The following is a 23,176-nucleotide window of genomic DNA, read 5'->3' as shown; positions in this document are numbered from 1 at the left end:
ATTTATCGAGCGCTTACTGTGTGCAGAGCCCTGTGCTAAGCGCTTGGGAAGTCCAAGTTGGCAACATATAGAGACAGGCCCTACCCAACAGTGGGCTCCCAGTCCAGTGCTCTGCACCCAGTAAGCGCCCAATAAATCCGATTGATTGATTTTTCTGCTGCCGGGCCCGCTGGGGGAGGGATGATTTGCTGCAGATCAATCAATCAATCGTATTTCTTGAGCGCTTACTGTGTGCAGAGCCCTGTGCTAAGCGCTTGGGAAGTCCAAGTTGGCAACATATAGAGACAGGCCCTACCCAACAGTGGGCTCCCAGTAAGCGCCCAATAAATCCGATTGATTGATTTTTCTGCTGCCGGGCCCGCCGGGGGAGGGATGATTTGCTGCAGATGACATCAGCCCACGGCTGCTAGGGCCGCGGCAAAGCGTGGGACTGTAGGATGCTCCTCCCCTCGCCTCCCCCCTCCCCAGCCCCCTGCGAGGGTCCAGATAAAAGCTTGGCCGCCTCCCCTCCCTCCCTCACTTCTCCTGCCGCCCGGCTCCTCCAGGCAGGTCCTGCTCAGAAAAAAAGGGGAGGGGAGGGAGGGAAAAGGCAAGGCCCTGGGAGGAGGAGGAGGAGGAGGAGGAGGAGGGGGGAGGAAGGGAAGGGAGGGAAAAGGGGGAGGAGGCGGCACCTTTGGAAATAATCCTTTCTCCCTGCCGCAGAAGAGAGGAGCGGCCAAGGAAGGGAGGAGGCCGCAGCTGCTGCACCAGCAGCAGCAGCAGCAGGAGGAGGAGGAGGAGGATTGAGGATGGCGACCGTGCTGGTGGAAACCGAGTCGGAGCCGTCCTGTAGCCTCCCCACCCCGCTGGCCACCTCCCCCAGCCTCTCGCACCGCTTCCTGGACAGCAAATTTTACCTGCTGGTGGTCATCGGGGAGCTGGTGACCGAGGAGCACCTGCGGAGGGCCATCGCCAACGTCGAGCAAGGTAGGCGAGGGAAGGGGGAGGAAGGGGGCTACCTAATAATAGGAATAATGGGGTTGGTTAAGCGCTCACTAGGTGCCCAGCACTGTCCTCTGTAACCTTGGGAGGACTGCCCTTCCCTGGCCTCTTTAAAATCAATCAATCAATCGTACTGATTGAGCGCTGACTGTGTGCACAGCACTGGACTAAGCGCTTGGGAAGTACACGTTGGCAACATATAGAGACTGCCTACCCAACAGTGGGCTCACCGTCTAGAAAATGCAGGTGTGCCACCGGATGGGGCCGAACCTATGTATGGAGCGCTTACTAGGCACCATGCAGCAATAAAGAGAGACACCCACACAAATATCTGATGCAGACCCCCTCCTCATTCAGTTCTCCTCTGGCCCTGTTCTCGAAAAGCCAGAGCAAGACTCAGTCGTATCTGTTGAGCGCTTCCTGCCCATTCGGTCCTATTTATTGAGCGCTTACTGGGGGCAGAGCACTGGTCTAAGCGCTTGGGAAAGACAATTTGGCAACATTCCGTGGGGTGCGGCAGGTGGGCGGGGGGAGTTATATGCGGATTGCCCCTCCCCCCCAGATCCTAACCGTCCCCTGTGCCCAGCGCTTAGTACAGTGCTTAGTAAGCGCTTAGCAAATATCTTCATTATTATGGTCTCAAGTTGAAAACCTCAAGAGCAACCGGTCTGCAACGAGGCCGGTCCCCACCCTCCATCCACGCCCTCCCCGTGGGCTTTTTCCTCCAGCATCACTGTAGGGGACCGTGTGATAAGTCGATTTGTACTGCCCAAGCGCTTAGTACAGTGCTCTGCGCACAGTAAGCGCTCAGTAAATACGATTGAATGAATGAATGGGTGGGGATGGAGAGGGGGCAGGGAGGAGGTTCATTCAATCTGTTGAGCGCTTACTGTGTGCAGAGCACTGTACTAAGCGCTTGGAAAGTACAGTTAGGCAACAGAGACAGTCCCTACCCAAAAATAGGCTCCTTAGCCAACTCACCAGCCTGCCTGCGACTCCCTCTGTTCTTCAGCGCTTAGAACAGTGCTTGGCACATAGTGAGCGCTTAACAAATACCATCATTTATTATTCAGTCGGGGAAAGGGCCCGGCCCTTCAGAGTTGGTCTTTGGAGGGGTTTTCTTTTCATCAAGTGGCCACCAAGGAGAAGAAGGGTGGGGGCATCCAGCAAGCTGCAACGGCTGCAGCAAGCTGCATTGGTAGGCGGGGCCTCCTTGTCCTTGCCTAAGGATGCCCGCACCCTGCCCATGGAGGGGGCAAGGAAGGAGGAGGGTCCCTCCTGCCACCCGGTCCAGGCTTCCCCATCCCCTCTCCATTGTTAGCCCTCTGAGCCATCATTCGTTCATTCGGTCGTATTTATTGAGCGCCCACGGGGGGCTAAGCGCTGGGAAAGTCCAGTGCAGCAACAAAGAGAGACCATCCTTGCCCACCTTGGGCTCACAGTCTAGAAGGGGGGGTGGGAGAAGACAGACATCAGTGGACATAAATGGAATTATAGACCTAAGTGATGTTGGGTGGGGTGGGACTGCAAAGGTAGCTCTCCCTTTGGAAGGGAAGGCTTCTTGGAGGAGGTGCGCCTTCAGTTGGGCTTTGACGGGGGGAAGAGCGATTGGGGGATTTGAGGAGGAAGGGCGTTCCTGGGGGATGCATTTTTTTCTCCCCCCCCTTTTTCCCCTCCTTGGCCTCTCCCCTCCTCCTTGCAGAGGTCACTGAGGGTCCTGCAGCAGAGCCCACACTGGTCCAGGCTGGCCCTTTCCCCTCCCAAGTGGGCATCTACCCAGGAACACCGGCTGGTGGGCGTGGTGCAGTCCGCACTGCGGTCCCTACGGCAGCCCTGAGCCGACACAAAGGGCGTTCACCCAGCCCCCCTCTCCCCTTGTCCATCAATGGAAGAATATCTGGAATCTTTTTCCCTCCCCACCCCTCCTCTCCCCCACCCCAATTATCCCGTGCATCCTTATTTAGAAATTGCCACTTGGGCACCTTAACAAAAGGCTGCAGCCAAGGGCGGGGTGGAGAGGCGCAGAGCTGCACTAGGTAGCACTCTCCAGACCCAGCTTGGGGAGACTCTTTTGTCTCCTTCACTTTTAAGCCCTGAGTTTTGCTTTGGCTTTTCGAGAACGTGGCCAGAGTAGAACCGAAGGTATTTTATTCCAGAAGAGCCGGACAAGAAGGAAGCTCCGTGAGAGCATCATCTCTTGCCTGGCATTTCATTGTCAAGCTGCGGCATCTAATTGGACCACTCCTTGACTCCGTTCGGACATTTCCCCCAGATTAGTTATTTTCGAAAACGTCTCCCCATCCAAAACGAAGCCCAGCTTTTAGGGTCGGTTAATCTGGATGTAGACAGCTTTGGGATTTCCGAAAACCCTTTTTCATTTTTAACGCAGACGACGTTTCTCTTTCTTAGCGAGATTCTGAAGTAGGGCGGCCTGGCTGGAGACCGCTGCTTCGTCCTATTTGGTATAGGTTGGGCATAGCCTAGGCCTGCTGCAGATGGAAATTTTAGGGTAGTAATGCGGTCCTTTTCACCCCCCGCCTCTGCACTGTCACAGGCTCGCACGCAGGTGCGGTTCATCATCGAGACCAGGGCTTTAATGGCCTCTTTCCGCTGCTGATTTCTTAACCACCATTTGCTACAATGCGCTACTTCTGGCCTCCTCTGGTGGAATGCTTAGTCACTGTCAACTAGCCACACGCAGATTGTACTTACTACTTCTTCATCCTCATTTTAAATGACCGCTTCTCCTCTGTCGACGGTCAGCCAGCCTTATTTCTTATTTCCACCCAAGTTTTCGTAAAGCAGAAAAAAGGCTCGATTCCCATCAACAACCGATCAACAGAGTGATCTGCCGATCCCAGGAATATGTTGCCTTTTCTCTGGAGGTATCTCTTTCAAGTACTAGAGTTCCTTTGTTCAATTTGCGCAACACCCACTGCTATTAAAAAAAACCTCCAAGCATGAGAACTCTCAAAATATATTAGATATTTTAGGTGCCTTCCTACTCATAACGTTGGATCAGAAGGTGTCTTCTATTATATTTTTCCAGAAGACCTGGTTAGGAATCCAGTGCCCTGCAGGTGCCTACTCTAGTGTTCAGTTAAGAGTCCTGGGCACAGCCCCCTCTAGACCATAAGCTCGTTGTGGGTAGGGAATGCGTCTGCTTATTGTCATATTGTACTCTCCCAATTGCTTAGTTCAGTGCTATGCACACAATAAGCGCTCAATAAATACGATTGACTGACCGATGGTCAGCCGGGAAGTAATTCTCTGGGGCAAAAGTGGCCTTTGGGGAATTCTTGGAAAAGAGGTTGCCTTCTGGAAGAGTATCTCCTCATCCCAATCATCAGTCCTCAACAGAAGCTTCAAGGATCGGGAGATCTAGATGACTTGACTATTTTACGCTTGACTGCATGGTGCTTGCCTTGCAGACTAAAGAGTGATTTACAATACTGCGGGGAGGCCATTTCCAAAGAGGAAGCTGGCACTTGTGATGATGATGTAAACCAACAGGTTGACCCTAAGTAGCCCTGGATGAATGCCAGCATTGAAGTCTTTTAATCCTGGGAAGAGGGAAAGGATCATTTGAAAGCTTCTCTTCCTCATCTTAAAAAGCAAGGAGGCCTCAGGCTATGAGTCTTCCAGTGCCTGAAATCACAGGTCTTGCTTTTCTTCCTGTCGGGACTTTGCCTGACAAGATCTGTTTCTGAATCATCTGAGCCCTCATGGGTGTTCTGTAAGGATTTATTTCCCACAGCACATGGATGCCCTGCCACTCCTTTCGGCATAAGCAAACTGAAGCCAGACCCAATTCTAGCAGTCTCTTCTGCTGTTGACTTTTTTTTTCATAGCAACTTAAGAAACCCCTGCAAAGAGAATTCCACTGTCATCCAACAGATATTTTAATTGCAGGCTCTGATTGCAGTTACCCGACGGCAGCTTTAATGATCCAAAAATATAATGAAGAATAATTAGCAGTAGTGTAGTGATGCAAACTAGCATTAAAGGGAACGGTCTTCCTTTACAAAGCACGCAAGGAGTTCCATGTGGCTCGACGTAGAGTCAGTCCACATCTAAGAATGACGAGTGGCCCTCATCTTATTTTCCTCACATCTGTTTTATAGGGAATTGCTCTCGCCTGCCACAAATTATCCAGACTCACCTTAAGCCCGGCATAAACAGATGCTGCCTTTTGTAATATTCGAAATGCTGCATCGTGGCTGTCAGGGCACAAAGACACTTGACCTTCAACATGGTTCCACACTCAATGGAAGCATGAATGGAGTCACTTATGATTAGAATTTTGCTTGCTTGCATTATTCATCATCATCAAAAGCTCACTTTTGCCCTGCATGATTAGCAGCTTTAGTAGTAGTAATAGTAATGGTATTTATTGAGTGGGTACAATGCACCACACTCAGGGCTTGGGAAAGTTCAACAGAAGCAGGGGACGCTTCCCACCCATAAGGAGCTTACACTCTGGGCCCATGCTCAAAGCTGAAAATGCAAGTCAATCTTACAGCTTTGACCCCTAGGTCGCCTATCCAAAGCGCATTAACATTTAGGGCTTCTGTGACCAGAGGTCATTTCCAAAGAGGAAGCTGGCACTTAAAATGGATGATACAAGCCAACAGGTTGATCCTGGAGGAATGCCATTATAGAGTTTTTTAATCTTCTGAAGAGGGACATGATCCCTGAAAACTTTTCTACCACACCTTAAAAAGCAGGGAGACCTCAGGACATCAAAAACACCCCCTCCCCTTTTTTATGTGGGACTCTTCCCACATACTGTTCTTCCCAGTAGCAGTATTTAGTCTTCAGGTCATATTTAGGGTCCAGTTTTGAGAGGAGGTGGCAGAGGCCCAGAAGGGAAGGGACCCCAGGGAAGATGAGGGGAGCTTGGGCTAGGTGCCAGGGTCTCTGCTGCTTTACCAATCAGCACCACCAGACTCTGGTGCCTTCTTCTATTGACCCTCTTATCTGTACAGGAACCCCTTCAGCGAGAGCAGGCCATGGGCTCCATCAGAGAGGGAGAAGGGGATTGGCACATCTGGTTCTCCCTTTCCATTTCTGTGCCTGACTTGCTCTGTGCAATCAAGCTTAGCCCAAAACTTGACTTTTCTTTTTATTGACCGATGCACCTGTAAAATAAGGATGCCGTTAAACACACCAAGTGCTAATGATGGCAAATCCTTTTTTTATAGCATTTGTTAAGCAATTGCTATGTGCCAGGCACTGTATTAAGCGCTGGGGTAGATATAGGTTAATCAGGTTGGCCACAGGCCCTGTCCCACACAGGGCTCACAGTCTTAATCCCCATTTGACAGATGAGATAACTGAGGTCCGGAGAAGTTAAGTGACCCTCCCAAGGTCACACGAAAGACAAGCGGCGAAGCTGGGATTAGAACCCTGGTCCTTCTGATTCCCAGGCCTGTGCTCTATCCACTAAGCCATGCTCCTTCAAATCGCTTTGAAACGCCCCCACGAAGGGAGCTGGATGATAATAGTAACATTTTGCAGTCCAGGGAATTAAGTCATTTTGTATTTTAACTCTGATGACATTGAAAGTGCGGGGGTCAGATTATCATTAGAACTAATGATAATAATGCTGCTGCTTCTAAATTCATCGGAAAGAGCAGCCTGTCAGTATAGTAGTGTTTGAGGATTTTATAGAAACAAAGATGTTTTCCAATCAAAACGGTAGATTTTATTTTTTCTAAGTGAAACGGCAAGTCCAGAGGTGCCACGGCAATAACTGCCAGACCCACAGGTGCCGGGGCTCAGCCCCGACAAGCTCTGGCACCAACTGAGCCTGATAGTTGGAGGTGGCAAGTAGGAGGAAAATTCAGAATTATTACGTTGCTGTAGTTGACGCAGGAGGTGGCGAGGTTCCAGATTCCTTCATCTTGAGCTAAAGGAATTAAGTAAATTAATTATAAAATTCTCCCCAAATGGCAATAGTGATTATCATTGTTAAGGAACAATTTGCCTGACAATTTTCTTAAATTTGAACTACTTTTGGAACTGTTGAAGCACCAAAAGCAATTAAGCACCCTCCTTTTCAGTTGCAGCATTCCTGTAGTTAAAAACATGACTAGACGGTGTTTAATTAGAATGAGTCTTTTTGCTATTGAGCTGTAAACTCCTCAAAACGAGTTTGGGAAAAAAAAATAGATCCTAACGGGAATGATAAATGCCTCGCCATGTCGTCTTTAAGAGGTAGCTTCCAAATGACTAACCTGATTCTGACATTATTTGAGAACAAAAGGTAAAATATTCCCTTGTATTTTAATTAAAAATGTGAGCTGTTTCGTTATTAATTTTATGACCCATAATGACAGGATTGAAAGAGAGTGGTACTCAGGCCCTGGCCAGCAGAATGTGATAGACAGTACCAATTAAGCAATTCAGACAGGAACCCGGTGACCTTTCCCACTAGACAAGTATGTAGCGCATGTATTGAAGTAAAATATTCTAATGCATTCAGACCTCTCAACCTGTCAAGCTCCCAGCGTGAGGGGAAAAGAAGCCATTTATCAACTATGCATTAAAAAGATAGGCAAATCTCAACATGCATTTCTTGTTAAAATTTAAATACTCCATTAGTCAAATGCACACTGAAGCTATTAATGCGACCAAGGAGACAAATAAAATGAAGTGTAATCATTTAGCCTTATTTGAGGAACATTAACTCTTTCCTACCTGAATCCTTGGGCATCGCTGGTAAATTTTATTGGCCCGGCGGCTCTCCAGGCTTGAGGATATTTAAAGGATTTGCCTCAGTTTGAAAATATTTTATTGTTGTGTGATTAGTTTTTCACCTGCAGTCCAAGACAGTTACCGATGACACGGGGGTATGTTTGAAATGAGGCCCTGAAAAATATTTTATGTAGTTAATTGCCAGTAAAAGCAGTGCATAACCAGGTGGTTATGTTAGTTCTGAGACGTAACATCATTCAAAAAGATGGTGGGATGATGCTCCCTTATTGGTGCTTTGGGCTGCGTGTCATGAAACCTTTTATGTTGAGAGCCCTCTCCCCTCAAGAGGGTCATCTGTTCCAACTGAGTATGCTCCACAAGATGCACCCCTTCTAACTCGGGGGCTCCCTTCAATGCCTTGGAGAGGAGAGGACCAGCTGTGGCAAAGTTCAGTAGTTGGAAGACATCCATCTTTCTTCTCCACTCCTCTCTTCCCAAGACCCAGTCCCCTGCCCCTCAGGCGGTGGCAGCAGGACAGAGGAAGAGATCGGAGTGGTCACCAGTGCGAGGAACTGGCTTTACTTGTGTTTCTTACCCCTGCGGCTCCCCTAGGTCCAGCTCCTTCCTTGACCAACCAGTTGGGCACTCTTATAAATTAGCTTTTAGGATTTATCAAAGGGATATTGCTCTCCTGGCATGTTGAAGTTTCATAAAGTAACCCACAGTGCATAAAGGGATGACGATTGAGCCTGCTCAAGGTGAACTCCGGAGGGGAAAGACAATACCCATTTCCCCCTTGTATTCATTCATTCAGTCGTATTTATTGAGCACTTACTATGTGCAGAGCGCTGTACTAAGCACTTGGGAAAGTGCAGTGTAACAGTAAACAGACAAATTCCCTGCCCACAATGAGCTTACAGTCTAGGTTTAAGTCCCATTTAGACTTACGAGCCACATGAAGGACAGGGACTATGTCTGACCTGAATATCTGCTCATCTACTCCAGGGTTTAGCACAGTGCCTGGCACAAAGTAGGCACTTAACAAATACCACGATTAGTCTTATTATAATCCAAGTCCTGAAAACCAGCAAAATCATCAGAGTCACGATCCATGCAGTGACACTGAGGGATTGAGAAACAGAAATTAAAGAGGGAGATGAGGCAAGGAGCGGGAGAGATTGACTTTAAAACCAAATTATTTAGAAGAAGGGTTGGTGATCCCCTCCTAAAGTCATTGGTCCACCCCACAGGGCAGTAGAGTATTCTTTCAGCGGCCCAGACCCGTTGGGCACCTAATTTGGAAATCTGGCATTTATACCTTAAAATGTTTGTCCTGTCCTCATCCCACCTCTCTTTCCCACAGCCTGAAGCGGCCACGATTCCCTGCTTTCTTTGAGACGGTCGCCCACCCTTGTGGAGAGCCGTGCAAATCTTAAAACCCATCTAGTGGTCCCATCTCCTCTCCCCAAGCCCTTAGAAATGATGGAGCGGTGTTTTCCAAGCCCGGGATACATGTTTTCTGTTCTTTTCTGTCTTTGGGCAGGAATCCGATCATGGGACACAAATCTGATTGAGTGCAACTTGGACCAAGAACTGAAACTTTTCGTGTCACGTCATTCAGCACGATTTTCTCCTGAAGTTAGAGGTGAGGTTGTTTTTTTTTTTTTTTTCAATACTGATCAATGTAGAGTTTGAAGTGGAAACAGTAAGCCATTGGTTTGGAGGGCCTCTGTATTTTTTTTTTTAATTTGGTCATGTGGTGGGGGATAGAGGATGGCTGTGTATTTTGGGATGTTCAGACTTGGTGTTATTTTAGGATACTGAACTTGGTCACAAAACATATGTTGGGAAATGAAAAAAAATCGTGCAGCATGGTGAGTAATTGGGGCAGGAAACTTGGTTTATATGCCGTTCTTTGATTATTGCTTGAGTTTTAGACAAAATACAGTGCTTTAGGGTCTCAGTGGACCTCTGCCGCCCTTCCCTTGCCAGATGGAGTTACAGGGATTGACCCCAGACAGACAGAGGATTGACCCTGGTATTTCTCTGTCCAAGATGGTCAGATTACCACCCCATTTACCATCCTGGCTAGTGTCCCATTCCACGATTGGAGAATGAAACTTTGTGTTTGGGACCCTGAAGTGAATTCTTTCATTCTGTCAATCAACAGTTCAGCTGACAGTTGACGCTGGGCGTCCACAGCTCTTGACTGGATGCTGCCCACAGAGCAGAGCAGAACCCAACCTTTCAGGCACAGGCCAGGGCCCTCAACCATCTGGGACGCTTTGGTCCTGGACCCTGACAGATATTTCTGTCTTTCTAAATTTCTGAGTAACATCATTGCCCAAACGTAAGCTCATATCTCTGAATGCAGCTACAGTGATAGCATCTCCTCCTCTTAACCGCTGTCTCCCTGTCTCCCCATCTCTCATGTGTACCTTAATCTGGTTTTCTCTCTTTCTGCCTCTCCTGCCTCTGGCACGTTTTTTCTGTGTCTCCCTGCCTCCTGCCTTTTTCCATCTCTCTCCCTTTTTCTGCCCTCCTATGTCTCTCTCCCTCCTTCTTTGTCTCTCTCCCTCCTTCTTTGTTTCTCTCTCCCTCCTTTGTCTCTCTCCCTCCTTCTGCCTGTCTTCCTCCGTCTGTCCCTCTCTCCCTCCTTCTATCCTTTCCAGGCATTCCTCCATTACATCTCTGTCTTCCCCATTACAAATCTTTGTGGAGATCCCCAGCTCAAACTGGGGTGCTGCAGCCCAAGGCTTTAACCCCCAAAGGCTTGCTGGTAAAGTAGGCCAGACTTCCAGTAGCAGAAATAATGGTATTTACTGAACACCTACTAGAACAATGCATGGTGCTAAGCTGTTGGGAAAGAACAATAGAAACAAAAGACATAACCAGATTCTGAAGGCTGGAATATATTGAACTGAATACCACCTTTGCAGCCCTCCAATGTAAAATCCTGTGAAAACTTACTCAACAGTAGCAAAGCCTTAATTGCCCTAAACCCTTGTGAAAGCCAGCTACTAAATGATTTGGGAGTCATCACTAGGTTAATGTGCTGCAGGAGGCGATTTACTAAACCCAGGTACTGTATCAAATGTTTTTAAACTGTCCTTGAAATTTTAGTTTTTTCAGATTTATGTCAAAGAATGAAATTGAATTGCTCCTTGGAAAGGCGATCGGTTATTTCAGCATGTGGGTAAAAATTTAAACTTTCCGTCCAGTAAGGTTACAGCTTCCCTTGTTCAAGAATGGAAAAAAATAATGTCTGCGAGACCACTTTGTCATTGGGCCAGAGGACAGAATTCATCATTTCTCAGGAAAAATCCTCTGTTTGGCCGTTCTAGTGGCTTGTGGCTTGAGGAACTCTGTGAAAGCCCCTATATTTAAAATGGGGGGAGCGGGCCTGGAATTCTTTGGATTCCCTGAAGAAGGGGTCACTTTTGGAGCTGGAAGTGGGGAGGGAGGGTTTCACTAGTTCAGGCCACCCGACTCCGTCGAGCAGAAAGAACCCAGCTGAGCAAGCATGCCCCCGGCATTCCTCCTGTCCGAACCCTGAAGCCAAATTCTTCCTGGGTCCAAGGTCCAGCCAGTGAGGCCCTATGGTGGCCCTTGCCAACATATTTGACTGTCCCCCGGTGCAGCTTCTAGTCTTTGAGTCTGCCCCACCCAAAGGAAGATTGGAGAGCAGAGAGCAGAGGTGTAAGAACGACTCCCCAGTGATTTTTCCCCCCTCCCCTCAAGCCCCCACTGCAGTCAAGCAGTCAATCAATCATATGTATTAAGCACTTACTGTGTGCAGGGCACTGTACTAAGCGCTTAGGAGAGTACAACACAACAATAAAGCAAAAACATTCCCTGCCCACACAAGCGTATGCGTGTAGTCCTTCTAGCTCACCCCAACCCCTCCAATTCTTTGCTCCTCATCTCTTTCCCCATGTCCTTCAGCTCCCTCGATTCTTTTGGGTTCTTCCTTTTCTCCTCACGACATACTTTCCCCCACCCCTTTAGAATGTCTTCCTGTTGCTCTCCACCTCTGTCCTGCAGAAGTTAACCTTCTGCCACCCAGCCTGTTTGATTCCAAACCCCCTGATATTTCCGTTTGGATGGCCACCAGAGCTACTGGGGAAGTGACCGCCCCTTCTGTCTGGGAGAGACCAAGACCAGGCTGGAATGGTCATTGGATTGACTGAGTATGGCTTTTTTTATTTTAGCATCTTATGCTTCCAGTTTACTCACCAACAGCAACTTCGCACTTGCTCTGCCTTTGTGATGGGTTAATTCAGGGTCAAAGTCCCTTGTGAGCTATGGCTTGTACGTAAATGTCAGTGATGGTTTCCAACCACTCTTTCGATGCTGATGATTTCAGTAGCCTCTCCCAAGTAGTCATTATCCTCTCCTGGGGGGTTACGAAAGGATCAAAGATTTGGTGGGGCACTGTTTTCCCCGTGATTATCCCAAGTTTGAGTTTTTCCTGTGTGGGTATCCATGGTGACTGCTTATTCTTTAGCTTGGGTGGCGTAGCTTGGATGGCAGAGAAGCAGCGTGGCGTAGTGGAAAGAGCCCAGGCTTTGGAGTCAGAGATCATGGGTTCAAATCCTGACTATGCCACTTGTCAGCTGTGTGACTTTGGGCCAGTCACTTCACTTCTCTGTGCCTCAGTTACCTCATCTGTAAAATGGGGATTAAGACTGTGAGCCCCCCGGGGGACAACATGATAACCCTGTAACCTCCCCAGCGCTTAGAACAGTGCTTTGCACCTAGTAAGTGCTTAATAAATGCCATTATTATTATTATTATACTTCATCTAAGGTCCTATTCTGTCAGGAGCCTAGGGGTTGTGACAGAAAGGGATTTGGAATTGTTCCTCTACAGAAGCTCAAAACACCAGAAATGGGGTAAAAATCTCTCTTGATCATGGGAAAAGGCCCTCTGAAGTTGAAGACGCCACTCCTGGCAATGAGGACCTACCCCTCCCTGTATGAAGTGGGTCTGGGCCCCTTCGCCACATAGACTGGGCACCATTATAGGACTGTAGAGAAGCAGCACGGTGTAGTGGCTAGACCACCAGGCTGGGAATCAGAAGGTCATGGGTTCTAATCCTGGCTCTGCCACCTGTCTGCTGTGTGACCTTGGGCAAGTCACTTCACTTCTCTAGGCCTCAGTTACCTCCTCTGTAAAATGGGGATTAAGACTGTGAGCCCCACATGGGACAGCCTGATCACCTTGTACCTACCCCAGCGCTTAGAACAGTGCCAGGCACATAGTAAGCGCTTAACAAATACCTCAGCACGTAGAACAGTGCTTGGCACATAGTAAGCACTTAAAAAATACCATCACTATTATTATTATTATTGGTGTGAAGCTTGGGACTCCATGGTTATTCATTCATTCATTCAATCGTATTTATTGAGTGCTTACTGTATGCAGAGCACTGTACGAAGCGCTTGGGAAGTACAAGGCGGAGTTATCAAGCTTGGTCAACTTCTCAATTAACAGGCCATGTTCTATAGCTTAGGTCCTTTACCCCTTTGGTTGCTTTGTTGGGTAATAAGCTGCCTAGGTATCCAAATCTAATGTCAGCATTCAGACCGGTTGCTGATGAAGTATTTGATTGTAGGTTTTCCCACATAACCATGGCTGTCTTTAGGCTTATTGTCGGTTCATTGTGATATAATTCTTAATTATATGTGTGCTGTCCTGCGTACATGCCTCCAGACCACTGCCATGTGCTTACTGCGCTCTATTATAATTATTGAATTTGTCGAGTGCTTACTATGTGACAAGCACTGTTCTAAGCATTGGAGTAGAGACAAGTTATTCTTGGTGCTATCTGTCTCAAAAAACTGATGCTCCAGCCTGAGGAGTTGGAAGATCTCCCCAGGAAATCGAAGGCCTATTTTGACATTAGTTTCCAGGCTCCTTTTTGCCTCCCCAAGCATAGCGGTCAATCAATTAATCAATCAGTTGTCTCAGGGCCGCTAAGTTTGTGTAGGAGTTTTCAGAGCCCTGGTCCACTGATGGGGTCCGAGGCTTTGGGAGGGTCTTCAAATGTAGTTTGCAGCTGCTTTTGCTATGTTGCTAAGTTGCTATGAATCTTGTCATGCTACGGCAGTTCTATCAGCTATGCTGCATTTTGCTCTGAAACCACATTGCAATTCAGGTAGTGCATATTTGATAACTATAAGCATAGTTAAAACTGAGGGAATTCAGCAGGACTTAAAAACTGCCAACATAGTTTCCAGGTCAGCTCTTTCACCTTTGTTTTTGAAGATGAAAACTATCCGGGTATCTCACTGCTCTCCTCTGCTGGAAAGACCCTATCAATCAATCAATCAATCAATGGTACTTATTGAGCACATACTGTGTGCAGAGCACTGTACTGAGCACTTGGGAGAGCACAGTCCAGCAGATTTGGTAGACACATTCACTGCCCACAACAGGCTTATTGTCTAGAGGGGGAGACAGACATTAATATAAATAAATTATGGATATGTACCTTAGTGCTGTGGGACTGACTGAGGGTGGGGTGAAAACCAAGTGGCCGAAGGGTACAGATTCAAGTGCAGTGCCCTTCGGCCCAAGCTCTCAAATAACATTGTGAACCACATATCTATAATTCTTTTTATTTATAATAATGCTACAGATGCCTGTTTACTTGTTTTGAGGTCTGTCTCCCCGCTTCTAAACTGTGAGCCCATTGTGGGCAGGGATTGTCTCTATTGCCAAATTGTGCTTCCCAAGTGCTTAGTACGGTGTTCTGCACACAGTAAGCGCTCAATAAATACAGTTGAATGAATGAATGAATAGCATCTGATTGGTTGAGAGTGTAACTTTCTCCCCATCTTGTCTCACCGATCTTACTATAGACCAACTAGTTATTTCCCTGTGGAAGATCCCTGGGGAATTAATTCCTCCAGGTTAGTGAGGTTGGCATTTTCCGCAGTTCAGTCTATAAAATGATGAGTCTTCGTGCCAAACCTGGACCGATCATCTTTGGGAAAATGGGGCTAGTCTACATCCTGTAGTCTCCTAGATTCTTGGCTTCCCTGAAACTGGCAGCAAAAGCATCCATTGCATGGTTGGTCATTTTTGTAATGAAGCATTTTTCCAGTGGGGGCTGAATTGGTCAGTCAGTCAATTGTATTTATTGAATGCTTACTGTGTGCTGAGCACTATACTGAGTACTTGGGAGAATACAATATAACAGTAAACAGACACATTCCCTGCCCACAATTAGCTTACAATCTAGAGCCCTGCTGATCCTCTCAGTCCTACCAATTCAGACCACTGACAGTGATTGCTATACATGAGCCCACTGTTGGGTAGGGACCGTCTCTATATGTTGCCAACTTGTACTTCCCAAGCGCTTAGTACAGTGCTCTGCACACAGTAAATGCTCAGTAAATACGATTGAATGAATGAATGAATGGCACCTCCCAACTCAAGATCAGTGGACAGTATTCATACACAGTAGCGAGGCTTCATTTGAGAGCATGTTGAATCGGATCACCACATTTCTCCAAATTTACGTTCCTCCTCGCCTAATGAAACCGTAAAGTTTACCACCTCTCCCTTCCTTAGCAGGGTTTGGGAGAGCTGGGTTGGGATCTTTGGCCGACTCAAATGTAACTCTACTCTCCCCTGCCCCCAAATCCTCAGCTACTCTCCTCCAAAATCTCTCACAGACCATCAATCAATTAATAATATTTATTGAGCGCTTAATTTGGGCAGAGCACTCTACTAGACTCATTGGACAGTACAGTATAACAGAGTTGGTAGACAAATTCCCTGCCCCCAAGGAGCTTACATTCTAGAGGGAGTTTACAGTCCAGATAGCAGTCTAGACTCACCTTATGATAAATATTCCTGAATTTTGGAAGTTACCTTCGAGTGGGTTGGGATACAGGTTTACTTTGCTGATATGAGGGGCCTCATCAATGAGTCAGTGGTATTTATTGAGCACTTTATGAAGTGCTTGGGAGAATACCATGCAATAGAGTTGGTAGGCTGGATCCGTGCCCTCAAGAATCTTATAATCTAGTGGGGAAGAGAGACCTGAATAAAAATTACAGGTAGAAGATGTGTACCTAAGTGCCTCTGTGGGGTTAGGGTGAGTCACAAGGTGCACCATCCATTAGCAAAGAGATCTCGATTTGCAATCCTGCCTTCAAGGGTTTTATAATCCAGAGGAAGAGAGATATTAAAATAAATTACAGGTGGAGGATGTATACCTTCTTGTATAAATAGTCGCAATACAGAATAATGAAGACTGCAAATTCTGCCAGTTTTGGAAAATTTTGATTTGTTGATTTCCCCCCACCCGCTGTCAATAAGCAAAACTTGACCTCTTAACTTTATCACCACTGGTTTAGTGTCTCATGGGCCACCCTGAGGAAAAATAAACTGAATTTTAATATTGTACATGGCACCTTTTTTTTTTTTACTGCGGCTAAAAATGTGTTCTTTTGCCTCAGGAGAAGAATCGCAACAGACTAGTAGTATTTTTTTATTATTATTATTATTATTATAATGGCATTTATTAAGCGCTTACTATGTGCAAAGCACTGTTCTAAGCGCTGGGGAGGCTACAAGGAGAGCAGGTTGTCCCACAGGGGGCTCACAGTCTTCATCCCCATTTTACAGATGAGGGAACTGAGGCCCAGGGAATTTTTGTGACTTGCCCAAAGTCACACAGCTGACAATTGGCAGAGCTGGGATTCGAACCCATAACCCCTGACTCCAAAGCTCGGGCTCTTTCCACTGAGCCATACTGCTTCTCTAATGAGAGACTGTTGCTTAGGTTTTGCTCGCGGATAGTATAATGTGAATTCAATCCCTTCGAATTGAAATCATGCAAATCCTCTGCTTTCACTGACATTAATGAGGCACGATTCTATTGCTAATATTTTCCCAATGAAAAACTATGAAGTCTTCCTGGAAAAATTCTAAAGATGTATTTTTAGGCATCTTTCTCTGTCTAGACTTGGATGTTTAGTCTGTCATTGTGTAGAATTACAGCTTAATTGTATGGGGACTAGAATGCTGCTCCCGCTCTCTGACAGGGAGTAATGAATGTGTTTTCCAGGACTTTTCTCAACCTCTCAACAATAAGGCACAAAAATCTATGTTCCAGCGGTATTAAAGAGTCTGACTTAACCCTGAAAAAGCCAGGGAATTCTGGGGGGAGGTGAATGCTTTATCCCCAACATGCTTCCTGAAGGCTTTGATGTTACTACACACATGAGGCCCTTCTGTCTCTCTTTGCACTTTGCAAATGACTTTCTCTGGGTGGGAGGAGGGGTTTGGTATAAGGAAGATGACAAAGAAAGAGCTTGATTTTTGTTAAGTATCCAGGCCTGCATTTAACATCCATTCAGGCCAACACTCTCTGTTGAGAAGGGAGACTCCCCCATTTTAATGCAAATCATTAACCATTTTCTCACTTTGTCTCCCTTTTGAGCTCTCTGAATCCCATTTATTTCAATAGGGTTAATCAGCCACCTCCCTCTTGCGGTCCCTACCCTGGTTCTTCCATTCAAATGTTAGCAGTCAGGAATATCAGATCTACAACGGCCAGACCACAAGTATTCATTTGTCCCCTTTGAAATAGAAAGAGGGGACTAAATCCCTCCTCTTATGGTGCAACCAACGCCTGATTTTGGTGGGATTTCCATTGAATGCAATCCCCCAGAAATGGGGCCTTGAATTCCATCCTTAACTGGACCATCGCTGGATTCTTTGTATTCAAACCCGCCTATTATGTTACTGTGGTTTCTGAGCCATTTTTCTTTCTTCCTGCGGTGACTAGAAAGAGATAAAATGGAGGTTTTGCCCCGTTTCTCGGGCCTTCGATTTTATTTATAATCCTTAATGGCGGCCCATTTCAGACCAGTAAATACATCACCATAGGAATCCCCATTCACCCCACTTTGTGGGGAAGAGTGGATGGTTTGTCCTAGAGGCCTTAATGGCTCTCAAATGGGCTCTAATGATGACTGCGGAGCCAGACTAAATGGATATCCACAGTTGGGAGAGGGAAGGGGAAATTGGCTCCCTGGGCCCAGCGGCCATTTTGGTGAATGTCAATACTCCTCCATTAAGGCCAACAAAGTGTGCTCCTCGGCAGCTGGCCACAAGACTGATCACCGCAGTGATTCATTTGGAAGGCTGCTGCTCCATTTCTAAAGCCCCAACGAAAACCACCTGAAAGACCTCATAACTTTCAGGCAGGATAGTGCTCCCACAAAATGGCTCGTCTTCCCACTGGGTCCTGTTGTGCTCAATTGGAGCTGGGGGCATGGAAGATTCTCAGGATGTGGAGGAAGATGAGGAATGGGCAGACGCCTATTCATCATCATCATCAATCGTATTTATTGAGCGCTTACTATGTGCAGAGCACTGTACTAAGCGCTTGGGAAGTACAAATTGGCAACATATAGAGACAGTCCCTACCCAACAGTGGGCTCACAGTCTAAAAAGGGGAGACAGAGAACAAAACCAAACATACTAACAAAATAAAATAAATAGAATAGATATGTACAAATAAATTAAATAAATAAATAAATAGAGTTAAAAAAAAACAATCCCACAGTTTTGCAGAGTCTGGGAGTGTGGCTGCTGTTTAAAAAAATGGCATTTATTAAGCGCTTACTGTGTGCAAACCACTGTTCTAAGCGCTGGGGGGGGGATACAAGGTGATCGGGTTGTCCCACGTGGGGCTCCCAGTCTTCTTCCCCATTTTACAGATGAGGTAACTGAGGCACAGAGAGGTGAAGTGACTTGCCCAAAGCTACACAGCTGACAAGTGGCAGAGCCGGGATTTGAACCCATGACCTCTGACTCCAAAGCCCGGGCTCTTTCCACTGAGCCACGCTGTTTCTCAGGCCCAAATGAGTTTGAGTGCGCTCATTGTAAATTCTTGCAAACTAGAGGGGAAGGGGGAGATGCTAACAGGCACTGAGCAGGGCTGCTGACTCCTTCCTAATAACAAAGGCTACCCTGAGACTGTCTCCAGGTGCCAGCAAAAATAAAGAATGCCACAGCTCATTAAAGAGTTGCCAAGACAACCTGAGACATTCACCTAAAATTCATACTCTGAAGCTTACCTCTTTTGTCTCCTCCATTGGGTCCCAGGGGCAATTTCTATAGCATTTTGAAGTCAGCTTTACTACGACAAATGCAAGACACTGAACAGTACCCATGGTGAAAGGCCCACATTGTATAAGGTTCCATAGAGGCAGTAGGGGAAGCAAATCTTAGCAGCAGGCTGTATTAAAAAAAAATGCCAAGATGGCCACCTCTGATTTAAAATTCTAACTGTTGTTATTATTAATAATGAGGATAATAATATGTCAAGCACTGTTCTAAGCCCTGAGGTGGATATAGGATCATCAGATTGGACGCAGTCCCTGACTGAAAGGGGCTCACGTCTTAGTAGGAGGGAGAACAGATATCATATCTCCATTTTACAGATGAGAAAAAAGGCCCAGAGAAGTTAAGTGTCTTGCCCAGGTCACACAGCAGGTCATGACTCCCAAGACCGTGCTTTTTCCACTAGGCCGTTACATAAGCGCTGAGGGGTCGGGTAAGTGCTTAAAGGGTACAGACCACAGTGATGAAGAGTAGAGGATGGATTGGGGAGATGAGGGCTTAGTCAGGGAAGGCCTCTTGGAGATGTGATACTTTAGGAATGAATGTTTAAGCTCTCAATGAGATCTTGGAATTCATTTTTTGGTAATGACCTCGATACAGGGTGGTGGCTAAAGCTCTTCTTTATTCTTCCCAGAGAAGGGATGAGAACAACACCCCTCCCAAGTCCCAGAGGTAATTGGGGTTTGGTTGGGCTTAGTTCTCCTTAGCAACGGCAGCTCATTACCAGGACTAGGGCTCAGGGGGGAGCCCTGAAATTGCACTGGAGCACTGGGAAATTGCTTGGAACAAAACAAGATGTTAAACCCAGCCCCCAAGAGGCTGTTCAGCCGTCGTTGAGAGGAGAACCTAAGCTCCAATTTGTTGGTCAGGTCCACTCTTCCTTAACAAAACAAATGCCCCTCCCCAAGGGCTCCTATGAAGTACTGTTGAGCCACAAGGCCATACTTACCTTGTCTTTCCAGACACCTGGTAGGTCAGTTGGACTGGAGAACCCTTATCTGCTGATGAAATTGCTAATTGACAGTACAGCCCATCTCTTCAAGGAACTCAATCACCTCTCTCTTTATTTTTTGTCTCTCTTTATTGCTGTATTGTACTTTTCCAAGCACTTAATACAGTGCTGTGCAAACAGTAAGCCCTCAATAAATACGGCTGATTGAATGATAGCCATGACCTCATAAAATCTTGTTATTTCTCTGGGAAATAGACCTGTTGATGGTCCTTCTTTATAGATAGGGAAACTGAGGCAGGGCATGGTGAAACAACTCAACTTCCTAGTTATACAGATAAGTGGGAACGTGCCAATTTTTTTTATCCATCTCTCCCTGATGTAGAGTGAAAGTGTGTTATGGGTTGGGATCGTATTTTGTGTACCTGTTGTTCTTTTCCAAGTGCTTAATGCACCCACTGGGACCTCAAGAAATACTCTCATGGCTTCTCCTAACTCTCAGCACTCAGGATGTGCTTTACTGTTGACTTCATCATTGCTAAGCTCCAGAAAACCAAGAGAAATTGGCTTCCACTGCCACTGCCGTGGATCCTTGTTTGCAGAGCTCTTTGGCTGCAGCTACTTATTAGTCTAGACTTCCCCGAATAAGATGGCTCCTCATGTTTGCATTCTTTATATATGTGTACCCCAAACCCATTGCCTCTGTCTCATTCCAGATGTCCTGAAAGAGTTATTGGGAATGTAACAGCCACCTCTATGTTCCTTCAGCTCTTAAAATGTTCTCGTTAGGGGCAGGGAACGTATCTGCTAATTCTGTTGTATTGTGATCTCCCAAGCACTTAGTACAGTGTTCTGCACCTAGTAAGCGTTCAGTAAATACCGTTGATTGATTGACTGATTGTTGGTGAGGCTGCTGGGAAAACTAAGATAAGGAATTTGGGTTTGTTCTTTCTCCCTCTCATCGGTCCCCTTAATTAATGATAGTAATAATAATGATGGTATTTGTTAAGCACTTACTATGTGCAAAGCACTGTTATAAGTGCTGGGGAGGTTACAAGGTGATCAGGTTGCCCCACGGGGGGGGCTCACAGTTTTAATCCCCATTTTGCAGATGAGGTAACTGAGGCACAGAGAAGCGAAGTGACTTGCCCAAAGTCACACAGCTGACAGTTGGCGGAGCCGGGATTTGAACCCGTGACCTTTCACTCCAAGGCCCGGGCTCTTTCCACTGAGCCACGCTGCTTCTTCAGCACGTTTGAAAGAGGCTGTAGATGGTACCAAGTTTTGGACCCTTACCTTCAAGACTTAGGTAGCTTTATTTTCCCTGAATAATATAGCTACTTTTGCCCCACATTCTTTAAATTATACCCAGTTCTGCATTAAACACCTACTTTTTCTGCGTGGATGAGATGCAACATGATGCAAGAATGTGTTCTGCCCATAGTAAGAGTCTGTTTGGGCTCTAATGTGATCTACAAGTTGGCAAAGGTAGATTCGGTGTAGAAAGATGTGATTAGCTCTTCTAGACTGTGAGCCCGCTGTTGGGTAGGGACCATCTCTAGATGTTGAAAACCTGTACTTCCCAAGCGCTTAGTACATTGCTCTGCACACAGTAAGCGCTCAATAAATACGATTGAATTAGCTCATGCGCGTGCCATCAGTCAAGATGAAATGCTTGCCAACCCCTGCCCCAGCCTTACTGAACTGTTCCATTGGGTATTTTGTGTTTCTTCGTGGTTCTGCAGCTCTGTAGTAAAGTAGCAGTGAGTGACAGGGGTGTAAATTCATTCAATCTTATTTATTAAGGGTTGACTCTGTGCAGAGCACTGTACTAAGCACTTGGGAAATTACAATCCAACAGTCAACAGTGACAATCCCTGCCCACAACGAGCTCACAGTTTAGAGCTCAAAGGTGTAGCCCAATGTTGGGTAGGGACTGTCTCTATATGTTGCCAATTTGTACTTCCCAAGCACTTAGGACAGTGCTCTGCACGTAGTAAGCACTCAATAAATACGATTGATGATGATGATGATGGTGTAAACCTTCTATAATTGTTGGGCAGAACAGTAATATAGGAAATTGTATTGAAAAATGTCTGTCATAGTGGCACCTATCCCCAACTCATTAATTCCCATTGATTTAATGGTTACTGCGTGGCTTGGTGGAAAGAGCAAGGATTTGGGAGTCAGAGGTCGTGAGTTCTAATCCCAGCTCCACCAGTTATCAGCTGTGTGACTTTAGGCAAGTCACTTAACTTCTCTGGGCCTGTTACCTCATCCGGAAAATGGGGATGAAGACTGCGAGCCCCACGTGGGACAACCTGATTGCTTTGTATCTACCTCAGCACTTACAGTGCTTGGCACATAGTAAGCGCTTAACAAATACCATAATGATTATTATTATTATGCAGTATTTATTGCATGTCTACTCTGTGCAGGTGCTTGGAAGTCATATCAAGAAGCTAAAGATCCAACCCCTGCCCTCAACTAACTTGCAGTCTAATAGTCAATGGTGATGTCTTGATATAAGAATTAAACTTAATTCTCCTGTATTTTGGAAGGCTTCCAAATTCATGCATATAGGTGGGCAGACTGCAGTAAATTAGAACATGCGTCGTTATCTCACAGCATTGGATTTACAGGTTCGCCAGCTTCCCTACCAATAAGACACATACGAAAAGATCGTTCTGCACGAAGTGTGTTCCCGAATGTGCCGTATTTTGCACCAAATCCTGGACTTTTGTCTGCGTTTTAGGATTTTTTTTAAGTCAGTAAAAACTTAATATTAAAATTCTGGAAAGTGAATTTGCAGCCCATGATGGAATGAATCCCAAAGTAGAAATCAATTCATTCCAAATGAGCCAAAAGGTGGTCAGCCATTTTGAGCAGTTGCCCGGTGCCATTTTAAACTTACGAGCACACGTGAGCCTGATCTCTCGGGGGTAGCTGAGCCAGATTTGGAAGAACAACCAGGTACAATTCTCCCTTAGAAACTCCCCTGCTATTAGCTAAATGGGTTCTGAGTTGTTTTGCCAAAAGGAGGTTAGGGGAGTGCAGCTTGATTATTTTCATTTCAGGAGCTAACCTACAAGATAAGTGCAGTCAGGGGCTTCTTTCTACACCTGTATTCAGGCTCAAAAAATTAATTTAAATCATTTTAAGAACAGGTCAAAACATACCCAAGCAGCTGAATGTCTGTGCAGTGCTGCAGTTGAATCTAAGCGAGGTTAAAAAGTTACCATTGTGTTGGATTCACACTTTAAGCCAAACCCTTTAAGCTTCGCTTGAATTAGGCGTGGACGAGAATCAGTACTGTAAGTATAGGGTAGAGAAAGTGCAGTGCCAACCGATCCTCTACGTAAGGACTAAATTGGCCCCTGTGGCTCATGAGACCCA

General features: G+C 46.2%; 1 protein-coding gene across 1 annotated transcript in view; it reads left to right on the top strand.

Moving 5' to 3' along the window:
• The first annotated feature begins 721 nt into the window (after positions 1-721).
• Positions 722-23,176, top strand: part of MAP1B (microtubule associated protein 1B) — a 113,303-nt gene continuing 90,848 nt past the window's right edge. The window contains 2 exon segments of the mRNA XM_038765975.1: positions 722-966; positions 9,224-9,325. Coding sequence (XP_038621903.1) covers positions 789-966; positions 9,224-9,325 — 280 coding nt within the window. The 5' untranslated portion in view covers positions 722-788.

This window comes from Tachyglossus aculeatus, chromosome 23 (genome assembly GCF_015852505.1).
Source record: "Tachyglossus aculeatus isolate mTacAcu1 chromosome 23, mTacAcu1.pri, whole genome shotgun sequence".
NCBI lineage: Eukaryota > Metazoa > Chordata > Mammalia > Monotremata > Tachyglossidae > Tachyglossus > Tachyglossus aculeatus.
Note: the sequence above shows the minus strand (reverse complement) of the source record. Positions and strands in the feature narration are given on the sequence as shown.